This window comes from Palaemon carinicauda, chromosome 31 (genome assembly GCF_036898095.1).
Source record: "Palaemon carinicauda isolate YSFRI2023 chromosome 31, ASM3689809v2, whole genome shotgun sequence".
Lineage (NCBI taxonomy): Eukaryota > Metazoa > Arthropoda > Malacostraca > Decapoda > Palaemonidae > Palaemon > Palaemon carinicauda.
The window spans coordinates 74605088-74617474 of record NC_090755.1 but is presented as its reverse complement, the minus strand read 5'-3'; the positions used below and the strand labels follow the sequence as shown (position 1 = coordinate 74617474).

General features: G+C 43.7%; 1 protein-coding gene across 1 annotated transcript in view; it reads left to right on the top strand.

Annotated features, from left to right (window-relative positions):
• LOC137624795 (palmitoyltransferase ZDHHC23-B-like) overlaps window positions 1-12387 on the top strand; it is an 87462-nt gene that overhangs the window by 39177 nt on the left and 35898 nt on the right. Inside the window, exon 3 of the mRNA XM_068355749.1 lies at window positions 2947-3591. Within this exon, the coding sequence (XP_068211850.1) occupies window positions 2947-3591 (645 nt within the window). The remainder of the gene's footprint in view (window positions 1-2946; window positions 3592-12387) is intronic.

The following is a 12387-nucleotide window of genomic DNA, read 5'->3' as shown; positions in this document are numbered from 1 at the left end:
CAGAAACAAGCTTCTTTGGACAATTTCTTTTAAAAAGAGGCTTTTGGTACAAGCAGACCAAGTGCAAGATAAAAAATGAAAGAAAAGTGGCAGTGATGAGGAAAATAGGTAATTAAATTTAGAAAATACAAAATGTAAAGTAAAAAAACAGAACACAAAATTAGAAAAAGGCAAAAAAAAAAAAATTTGATTTTAAGTTTATTGTAAAGTTGTGTTAATATTTCCTGCCATTTGTTAATGTGTTTCCCAGAATTAAGTGTTAATATTTTCTGTCATTTATTAATCTGTTTTGTAAAGTTAAGTGTTTACGTTTTCTGACACTTGTTAACATTTTCTATTGTTTGTCATCCAACTCTACCGCCCCGCCACTTCGCTCTCGAACATTGCCGCACTCCAAAGGTAAGGTTCCACATTTTTGTTACTGTATTTTTACTGTTTAACTGTATTTTTACTATTTGCTCTAATTATACATTTCTTTTACAGGTAACCAATGGTCAAGTTGTTATTGAATGATTCAAATAATATTAGTCATTTGTTGAGTACTGTATAGTGGAGTGTATTCTTTTTATAGTCATTTAATGTGGTGTTTTTGTAGGATCTGGAACAAATTAGTCTATTTACATGTAAAAGGCGATTCACAAGGCAAAAAAATTATGTTACGAAAGCCACTATGGAACCAATTAATTTTGTGTTGTGAGGCATTACTGTACTCAGACTGAACGGCTTTTCCATGCTCCAAAGAGCTTTGAACACTTGTCCTTCTGAATAGGATGTCACAAAGTCCTTCGACCTCATGAGGGCCCCATACAAGCGTCTCCTTGGGCTGACAGATTGCAAACTAATATTGAAGACTTGTGTTCTTGCTTGCCTCAACATCAGTGAAGAGAGTAAGAGTGTAACATGGCATTTTGTATGCTGTTGGTCATACCGTGGGATGGAAAAACACAGAACCTGGCGATTCAGAATCATAGATTTAACACCTTTTCCGTCTCCTCCCTGGAGGAAGCAACTAACAATCGAGACAATTTACGGCTTCAACCTGGGAGGGCAGTTAAAACGCTAACTCAGAACTCAGCACTTCAAACTACCAGAGACTTTTCCTAAGCTCTGGGAATGTTAAGACACCAATCTCAGCATGGTTTTGGGAAAGCCATCAAAGGCTCCTTCTCACTGAATGATGTGTTAGGAGATAGACACTAGAGGAGGAGGGCACGTGAAATCAGGGGAATTGGGTCAACCTTAGCCTTCACAAAGAATCTGTCTGTGGAGCAGGTCATGAAGTCTGGAATGCAAGACAGTCTTCACTGCCAATTACCCATAGGAAAATTTCCACCGGTCCTGGAATACCTTTCCTTGGTACAGGTGGTAGCCGCTCAGCAGGTGGTGTAACGAACCCAGGTCCATCACGGGGCAAGTACCATCTTGTCTTAGATAACGTCTGTGACATAAGTCAAGAGTGAAAGATAAGAATGATGGGTAGTTTTTCTCTTCCTCTTCCCTTCTCTTAGGATACAGCAGTTGTACCGTTATGTTGCTGGACCGGATGTTAGATGTGGGTAAGCTGTGCACCATTGGGACTTTTCTTTACAATTTTAAATTTTAATGAAATATTTACCTCATCCTTTAAGCAAGGTGGATGATGGACCTGTTGTATACATACACATTTATCTCTTAGTGCCTATACTACAGTTGACAGCATATCCTGTACGATATAGATTCTTCATCGACCTGCCATATATGGTAATGGCCTGCTCTGACTCCTGTTGTATCCCAATGCACAGAAAGTTAAGGGGTTGACAGGAGTCATGACTTTCGCTCCTCCTTAGGACTAAATTTCATTGTCATTTCCTGTGTCAGTTTACCAAGCCAGTTTTGGTCATTGGTACTTCATCCCTTCCTTGGATGTCCCCTATAAAAGGTTGTTAGTTTGTATTATGTGTAGGAACAAATCACATTTTAAGCAATTTGTATTTATTCTGAAATGAATAGAAACCATCATTCATTACATAGGAGAAGATACAGCACAAGCTGAAATGCTCCAAGAAGCCTTTCTTGGTCAAGTCACGGTACTTAGTTCTCACACACGTATAGTTATTGACTAGGCTGTCAGCTCTCACACATGCATTAGAATTAGCGAGGTGTCAGTGTGCCTCTTATTACGCTTGTGCAAAGCACAGAGTTGCACCTCGTGTCAAAATTCCCAGCCAGTTGGGTCAGGACTTCCACCCACCTAAAGGGGAGTCGCCATGGTAAAGAGCGAATGGGTTTGTATAAGGTTTTGGAACAAGTGACAAATTTAGAATTAATTTGTATTTTTCCAAACTATACAAACCTTGACATTTTTACTTATCCTTGCCCCACCAGCATCTATCTCCCTTCAAGTCCGGCCTGCAATAAAAAGGGATGTCATATAACCGGTGTGTGTGTGAGCAAGTTGGCTGGTCTACCCCCCGCTACCACCCTGCTAATTAGTGGTGGATGATTATACCTTGCAAAAAGTTTTAGGTTAGTTTAAGCTTATTCAAAGAAATATATCCATAGTAAAGAGCTCAAGGTTTGTTTAGTTAGGAAAATACAAATTACTCTCAAATTTGTCATATTTAAGGAATTATCATTTTAATTACATGGTGTTGGGGTTATAGTGTAAGATAGGTAATTAGCTTACAATTTGGAATCCCATTTTTCAAAATTTATTTTGAGATGGTTTGTCACCAATAATCTAGTAAATAGCTCAGTAATCCATGTTCATCATTATGATATTAATAGAGCTGTTCTTGAATTATATCAGTATACCTGAAGGAAATGTCTCCATTTGAAGATAATACAATAGAGGAAAACAAAATTACTCAGATTTTCTCCTTCAGGTCAAGTAAGATAAGATGCAGATCATGAATAATTTTTAAAATGAAAACTGCTAACACTTTTATATCTCATTCCATTTTTCAGGTTGATAAAACTAAATCCTGTTGACGAGAGAACAACCAAAAAATTATGGAGCACTGTATCTGATCGTTTCAGAATTCCTTGGCCAGGAGGAGCAAGACGGGTTCCTTTTGATATATTTGGCGCAGTTTTGCTGGTACCCTGCATCATGCTACTTGCCTGCATATCTTGGGCAATGGCATTCATCTCATACATAATAATTTTTCCGGCTGTGATTTTTTCGATTCATAGACTTTTCAGAAAAAAAGCATCTCTACAAAGTGCCTCATTGTATGGAAGTAGTGAAGGGAAACGTGTAAAAAAGCATGCAAGAACCAAGTTCTTTTTGGTGTGGTTACTTGTCTCTGTATTTTTACTTCTTGTCATATATTCCACTCAAGTTATCCCTTACCTGAAAATTAGTCCATACGAAAACCTTGTATTGGTTATTTTCATGTGGATTTCATGCACTTCCATGTATCTAGTACAGGCTACATCATGTGCAGGATTTGAACCAAGGAGCACAGCTGATGAACAGCTTTATGGAGAAATAATTGAATCTGGTGCCTGGAGGATTTGTGGAGAATGTGAAAAGCAGGTTCCAAGACAGGCTTCACATTGCCGCACCTGTGATGCTTGTTACCTGATGAGAGATCACCACTGTTTATGGTAAGGTTTGCCTTAAAAATTATTTGTTCCTACACATAATACAAGCCTGAGATTCTTAAAAGGAATATGACTTCAGCGTACTTGGAATCGGCCCTTAAACTATTAATGAAGTAAACACAGCTGGCTTCACATTCACTGTACTTGCCGGCGCTTATCTGAAATTTTAATTGTTCTGATTTTTTTTTTCTAGATTGTGTATTTGTTGGTGGATGAGGGTGGCTCCGTGGTCAGACATGCAGCTGTGTCCCGTAAAGCCTGGAAAGGGCTGTGGCTGGTATATGAGTAAGTCGGAAGTTAACCCTCATGAACTGTGTAACTGCCGTAGGGGATATTCCTGTTTGCGGGAATTCCCCTGTCCTGAGCGTAGCGAGTGGCCTTCACTGCAGTGGGTTGAGTTCTTGAAGAAGTATAAGAAGAAGCTGAAGAGGGATTCTTCAGATTTAGTTTTGGGTACTCCCAAATTGATACCCAAGAAGCTATCAGGTTTTTTTCTCTGGGTTTGAAGGTCACTTCGTGCTCTTCCTCTTCTCCTTCTGAGGCGGTAGCTGTTGGTGGAGGGAAAAGGAAGAAGGAAACCTCTGCCCTGCCATTATGGAGTTCTTTGGGCTTGATAGGAATACTGTATTACCATTCTTTAGCTAAAGTAATAATCCCCCATAACTGTTGATGACCCTTGCTAGGACCTGGACCTGCCCTGCCCTTGGTACTGATTGTGTTCCTTCAGTGGAGAAGCTTCTGGAGGTATTAGCTGCAGTTAGGTTGCAGAAATCTTCTTGCCCTGCTGCAGCTCCTCTTCTGCCTGTAGAGGAGAGTGGTGGAAGGGCACCCGTGGATGTGTCCCTTGCTGTTGTTGACGAACCATCACTTGTTGCTGAGAACCTGTCAGCTATGGAAGCCTCGACTGTGGTGAAAGAAAAGCGTTGTTGCTTCCTGTCCCCTCCTTCTAATCCCACATCCTCTTCTTCCCCTGCTGAGGAGCTGCCTGTCACTAGGGAGAGGAGATTATTAAACAACAGGACTACCAATTTGGAGAAGTCTTCTGAGACAACTCCATGTTAGTCTGCATGGTTTTGTAAGAGAAGTAGTTTTGCACTGAAATCTTCCCCCATGGGAAGAGTTCAGGTGTGAGGTTCAAGGGCAAAGGCCCTTGCCTCAAGTAGTAATTCCTGTTAGGGAGTTACGTACTAAGGGCACTACTGGTCAGGATGAATAGAAGTCATAAGCCTTCATCTTCAATATTAATCTTACCCGATAATCATGTAGCTGTCAACTCTGTTGCCGACAGAAATCTACGGTCGGGATACGCCAGCGATCGCTATACAGGTGGGGGTGAACACCACAGCGCCATCTGTGGTCAGGTACTCCAGTACTTCTTGTCAACACCACCTCAATTTTTCCTCTGTCGTGCCTCCGGCTAGACCTACATGGATACGCTGTTGATTCTGGAGTTATTGCTCACGATTTGGTGATGTATTTGCTCTAGAGTTTAGCCTTCGCTATTCAGGAAGCTATATCATTAGCTTAGCAAGTTTTTGGAATTAATTTGATTTAATTTTTTATTTAATTTTGGTACGAAGAGAGTATGAACTCTCTTTCACTTTTAAATGGCCGACCCTTCCCTTAGACGGAAGTGTTGGTGTCGAAGAGAGTATAGACTCTCTTAATTTTGCTTAACAAAAGTTATAGATTTATTTTATATCTCTCCGCCTTTTATAGGCCTCTTTGATTAACTTCCTTTTATTATAAACTTATTAAAATTAATTTTTATATTTGTTTATATTCGACCTTTCCTAATAGTGGGCGGTCTTTTCTTGGAACCGAAGTTAATTAACATTGAGCCCGTCATTTCGTTTTTACCTGTTAACATATGCTATTTTAATGTTTTTGAAAGAATTTCTTTGATAGTCTCGTACTGTTTTCAAAGTTGAACTAACGTTTTGTTTTGTCTCTGCAGTTGTTGACGTTCAGAACGTTCAACTTGCGCTCTATCGTTACGATAGAGAGAGAGTCTATCACGGTGTCACGTTGCAGTAAGAGTAAACCGATTCTAGCGTTTTGTTCATTCTTTCTTAGCTTAAATGGTTTTAATTCTAATAAAGGAACTTTTTATTTGGGAAATCTTTCAGTTTTTTTCCTTTAACAATAATATGTTTTAACGATATATATAATTGGGCTCTTCTCTCAGGTGCTAAGTCAGGAGAGAGAGAGAGAGAGATAGAGACGGAGGGAGAGAGAGGAGGATAAACGTTTCGTTCAAGCGGGTAACGTTGTTATCGTTTTTGCTCTTCTCCCTAGTCTCTTTAGGGGAAGAAGGTAAACGTTTCTAGAGTTTTATTCTTGTTCTCAGGCTTTATGCGGTGAGAGATTTTAAACGTAGTTTATTTGATCTAGTGTTTAGTCTCTTTTCCAGCCACTGAATTATTTATCTTTCATTATGTTTTTCTGTTACATTGTAATACTGTTTTCGCAATTACTAACTTTTAATGAAGGATAGAATTGCGTGTTTCAGGTACAAACCACTTAAAGTTTCGAGTTCAGTGAAATAAGTGCAAACAGAAAATCAAAAGTGATAAAGTGATAAGCGCAAAGTGTTACAGTGTTGCGTTCGAGGGTTCGTCTGTTCGTGCCAGTTGTTCGCCTAGTCTGGGACCTCTTACAAGCTCCCAAGCCCAGGGGAGAAGTAACGTCGAAGGACTTATGGGTTCATCAGGCCTTGATCGACGAACAGACGTTTCCCTCCGTGGTTTCGGGTGTTACCAACTCACGTAGCCAACGTGATCACCCCACCCACACAAAGACGAGAGAGCCCTTTTATTCCTCGTCTGCGGAAGAGGTTTCTCGCAGAAACCATGGACCAAATCTTGCAGCTTTTAAGTGCAAGTCGGTCCCTTCCGCGCAAGTCCAACTCCTATGTGGTGCCATTAGCACTGGGTCAGTTCGGACTTGCTGCAGTACGACAACTGCACACCTCCCAGAGAGGCAAGGTGGTATCGCAACAGACAGTAACTCCGTCTGTTGCCGCACCAGCTGTTTTAGACCCTCAGTCTCAACGGACAGTAGCTCCGTTTGTTGTTGTCTTTCTTAAACTCTAGTGGTCTATGCTGCTGACAATGCAGTCTCAGCTTGAGGTGTTGATGCAGGAGTTTCAGGCAGAGAAGGTTAGCACACCTCCTCCTGCGAGCGCTCCTCCACCTCTGCGCAGTCCACCCTGCCAGACGTATGATGTTGAGGTTCCTCAACCTACCTCCACGCGTGAGCTGCCGCATTGGGAGTTGCCAGATACCAGCGCTGTGCAGCAACCTCCACTTTCCTTGAGGCAGGAGCCTCTTGCTATGCGGCAACCTCCTCAACACTTGAGGCAGGAGCCTTATGCTTTGCAGCAACCTCCTCTACCCTTGAGGCAGGAGCCTCATGTGTTGCGACAACCTCCTCCATCCTCGAGGCAGCAACCTCTTGCGTTGCGGGAACCTCCACCATCCTTGAGGCAGCAACCTCAACTCTTGCGGCAGCCACCTCCACTCTTGAGGCAAGAACCTCAACTCTTGAGGCGAGAACCTCAACTCTTGAGGCAAGAGCCTCAACTCTTGAGGCAAGAACCTCAACTCTTGAGGCAAGAACCTCAACTCTTGAGGCAAGAACCTCAACTCTTGAGGCAAGAGCCTCAACTCTTGAGGCAAGAACCTCAACTCTTGAGGCAAGAGCCTCAACTCTTGAGGCAAGAACCTCAACTCTTGAGGCAAGAACCTCAACTCTTGAGGCAAGAGCCTCTCTCTGCGCAGCCACCTCCTCAACCCTTGAGGCAGACGCAACTCTTGAGGCAGGAACCTCATGCTATGAGGCAGCCGCCTCAACGCATGCAGCAACCGCATTCTTCACAGCATGAGCCTCTCTCTGCGCAGCTACCTCCTCAACCCTTGAGGCAGACGCAAACCTCCTCTACCCATGAGGCAGCCTCATGCTATGCGGCATCCTCCTCAACCCATGAGGCAGGAGCCTCATGCTATGCGGCATCCTCCTCAACCCATGAGGCAGGAGTCTCATGCTATGAGGAGCCTCATGCTATGCGGCATCCTCCTCAAACCATGAGGCAGGAGCCTCATGCTATGCGGCAACCGCCTCAACCCATGAGGCAGGAGCCTCATACTATGCGGCATCCTCCTCAACGCATGCGGCATAAGCCTCATCCCTTGCAGCATGAGCCTCATCCCATGCAGCATGAGCCTCATACCATGCAGCATGAGCCTCATCCCATGCAGCATGAGCCTCATCCCATGCAGCATAAGCCGCACGCCATGCAACATGCTCTGCTTACCTTACAGCATGCTCTACATACAGCATGCTCTGCATACAGCATGCTCTGCATACCTTACCACATGCTTCTCAGTCACACATCTTTGGTTGTTGCCAACTCACTAGACTGTCAAGCAGTTTCATAACGTTGCCTTCTAGTCTGCTGCTTTTGCACCAGTGAAACCCTCACTGAGAGAACTTAGCTTTTCTCGGATATGGTTCCTGTAGATGAGAAAGTGCTATTCTCCCTCCTTCTGATATTCCCTTGAGGACTCTGTCATTTGGAGAGGAGCCTTTAGCTGCTTAGCCTCCTATGGACTTTTATTTAAGCATAACATGCTTCCAGGGAGGGTAATGGTTCCACTTCAGTCGCTAACCCCGTCTGTTACCACACCTGCTTCCATAGACCTTGAGCTGTGTTGCAAGACATGCAGTCCAAGCTTAGTCCTTGTTAGAGGATTTTTTTGTTTACGGAGTCAGTGTGTCACTGGGAAGACGTTCAACAACCAGCAGAAGTGACTTGTTGTGACGCAGTGCGGCAACCTCAGCAACCCGATAAGGAGTTGTCTGTACGACCCAGACAGTCTAGACAGCTTCGGGTTGTCACTGTACTTCCTCGCTTCCCCATGGTTGACAGTTCACAGACTGTGCAGCAGTACCATGATCTTGTGTCCGGCTCCGTCAGACGACTAGCTTTTAAGAGCTCCCACAAGTCGTCGCTGTCTGGAGATTCTCAGATGGACTATGGATCTGACCAAGGAACTGGGCCTCCTGGTCAATTTTGAGGAGTCCCAGCTCGTCCCATCCCAGACCATTGTCTACCTTGGTATGGATCTTCAGAGTCGAGCTTTTCGGGCTTTTCCGTCGGCCCCAAGGATCTACTAAGCCCTAGATTGCATCCAGAGCATGCTGAGAAGGAACCGATGCTCAGTCAGGTAGTGGATGAGTCTAACAGGGACACTTTCATCGCTGGCCCTGTTCATCGAGTTAGGGAGACGCCACCTCCGCCCCCTTCAGTATCATCTAGCGGCTCACTGGATAAAGGACATGACGCTAGAGACGATCTCAGTTCCTGTTTCCGAAGAGAGGAGGTCTACTCTCACGTGGTGAAAGAACAGCTTTCTTCTCAAGGAAGTCTACCTTTGGCTGTTCAGAAACCCGACCGCCGTCTCTTCTCTGACGCATCAGACACGGGCTGGGGTGCGACTTTGGACGGACAGGAATGCTCGGGTACATGGAATCAGGAGCTAAGGACACTTCACATCTATTGCAAGGAGCTGTTGGCGGTTCATCTGGCCTTGATAAACTTCAAGTCCCTCCAGCTTAACAAGGTGGTGGAGGTGGACTCTGACAACACCACAGCCTTGGCTTACATCTCCAAGCAGGGAGGGACTCATTCGTGGAAGTTGTTCTAGATCGCAAGGGACCTCCTCATCTGGTTAAAAGATCGAAAGCTCACGCTGGTAACGAGGTTCATTCAGGGCGATATGAATGTCATGGCAGATCGCCTTAGCCGGAAGGGTCAGGTCATCCCCACAGAGTGGACCCTTCACAAGAATGTTTGCAGCAGACTTTGGGCCCTGTGGGGTCAGCCAACCATAGATCTGTTCGCTACCTCGATAACCTAGAGGCTCCCGTTGTATTGTTCTCCGATTCCAGACCCAGCAGCAGTTCACGTGGATGCTTTTCTGCTGGATTGGTCCCATCTCGACCTGTATGCATTCCCGCCGTTCAAGATTGTCAACAGGGTACTTCAGAAGTTCGCCTCTCGCAAAGGGACACGGCTGACGTTGGTTGGCTCCGCTCTGGCCCGCGAGAGAATGGTTCATAGAGGTACTGCAATGGCTGGTCGACATTCCCAGGACTCTTCCTCTAGGAGTGGACCTTCTACGTCTACCTCACGTAAAGAAGGTACATCCAAACCTCCACGCTCTTCGTCTGACTGCCTTCAGACTTTCGAAAGACTCTCAAGAGCTAGGGGCTTTTCGAAGGAGGCAGCCAGAGCGATTGCCAGAGCAAGGAGGACATCCACTCTCAGAGTCTATCAGTCTAAAGGGGAAGTCTTCCGAAGCTGGTACAAGGCCAATGCAGTTTCCTTATCCAGTACCACTGTAACCCAGATTGCTGACTTCCTGTTACATCTAAGGAACGTAAGATCCCTTTCAGCTCCTACGATTAAGGGTTACAGAAGTATGTTGGCAGCGGTTTTCCGCCACAGAGGCTTGGATCTTTCCACCAACAAAGATCTACAGGACCTCCTTAGGTCTTTTGAGATCTCAAAGGAACGTCGGTTGTCCACTCCAGGCTGGAATCTAGACGTGGTCCTAAGGTTCCTTATGTCATCAAGATTTGAACCTCTCCAATCAGCCTCTTTTAAGGACCTCACATTAAAAACTCTTTTCCTCGTGTGCTTGACAACAGCTAAAAGAGTAAGTGAGATCCACGCCTTCAGCAGGAACATAGTTTTCACATCTGAAACGGCTACATGTTCCTTGCAGCTCGGTTTTTTGCTAAAACGAGCTTCCTTCACGTCCTTGGCCTAAGTCGTTCGAGATCCCAAGCCTGTCCAACTTGGTGGGGGACGAACTGGAGAGAGTACTTTGCCCAGTTAGAGCTCTTAGGTACTATCTAAAAAGGTCATAACCTTTACGAGGACAATCAGAAGCCTTATGTTGTGCTATCAAGAAGCCTTCTCTTCCAAGGTCTAAGAACTCAGTTTCTTACCTATTCAGGCTCCTGATTAGGGAAGCACATTCTCATCTGAAGGAAGAAGACCTTGCTTTGCTGAAGGTAAGGACACATGAAGTGAGAGCTGTGGCTACTTCAGTGGCCCTCAAACAGAACCGTTCTCTGCAGAGTGTTATGGATGCAACCTATTGGAGAAGCAAGTCAGTGTTCGCATCATTCTATCTCAAAGATGTCCAGTCTCTTTACGAGAACTGCTACACCCTGGGACCATTCGTAGCAACGAATGCAGTAGTAGGCGGGGGCTCAGCCACTACATTCCCATAATCCCATAACCTTTTTAACCTTTCTCTTGAATACTTTTTATGGGTTGTACGGTCGGCTAAGAAGCCTTCCACATCCTTGTTGATTTGGCGGGTGGTCAATTCTTTCTTGAGAAGCGCCGAGGTTAAAGGTTGTGATGAGGTCCTTTAGTATGGGTTGCAGCCCTTTATACTTCAGCACCTAAGAGTCGTTGAACATCCTAAGAGGACCGCTACGCTCAGTAAGGAAGACGTACTTAATAAAGGCAGAGTAATGGTTCAAGTCGTCTTCCTTACCAGGTACTTATTTATTTTATGTTATTTTTGAATAACTAATAAAATAAAATACGGGATACTTAGCTTCTTTGTTAACATGTATGCTGGTCTCCACCCACTACCCTGGGTGTGAATCAGCTACATGATTATCGGGTAAGATTAATATTGAAAAATGTTATTTTCATTAGTAAAATAAATTTTTGAATATACTTACCCGATAATCATGATTTAATTGACCCACCCTTCCTCCCCATAGAGAACCAGTGGACCGAGGAAAAAATTGAGGTGGTGTTGACAAGAAGTACTGGAGTACCTGACCACAGATGGCGCTGTGGTGTTCACCCCCACCTGTATAGCGATCGCTGGCGTATCCCGACTGTAGATTTCTGTCGGCAACAGAGTTGACAGCTACATGATTATCGGGTAAGTATATTCAAAAATTTATTTTACTAATGAAAATAACATTTTTCCGGAGATGAAGATTCTGTTGCAGCCATGTTGCCTGTCTCCTCAGAGCACCAAAAGTCCAAGGCAAAGCCCAGTGTTAAGGCATGCCCTTTGACCCGACACCGTTTTCATTCAAGAAATCTGTTTCAAGGACGATGTACAGTAATAGTTAACAGGCTATTGCTGGATGAAGCACACAGACTTTTTATCGGGTAAGCTACCCTGATTTTGACTAACCCACTGCTAAATAAATAGTCCTAGAGGTGATAGGTCAGGGCAAGGGGACCCAGCAACCGATACCTTCTTTAGGTAAAATTTCTTTCTGACAAATTGAATTATGAAATTGCAGTTCACTTATTTAAAAAAGTGATGGGGAGTCAGGATGAGATTATAAATTATAAAAGTAAAAAAAGATTTTAAGAAATATTTATTTAGTAAAGTAAATGATGAAATATTCCTATAATAGAAGAAATAAATAAATATGAAGGTTGAAAATATACATCTACCAATACAATGATAACATTCACTGTAAAAATAGAAATTGTATGTGCTACAGTACATTACCACATTTAAAAAAAATAAAGTGCTTTTGCTAAAAAGAGCACCCAGAAACAATACACTAGAAATAATAGTATACATTTGCTTCTTATATGAGCGCCAGTTTGTCTATACCTTTAGGGGATAAGAAATAATGCTTTATTTTTGTTTTTTTAATAAGGAATCACGACCTGAACAACAACTTTACCACAAACACATTAATCCTCAACGTAACTTTCACAGGTCAACCACAGGCAAG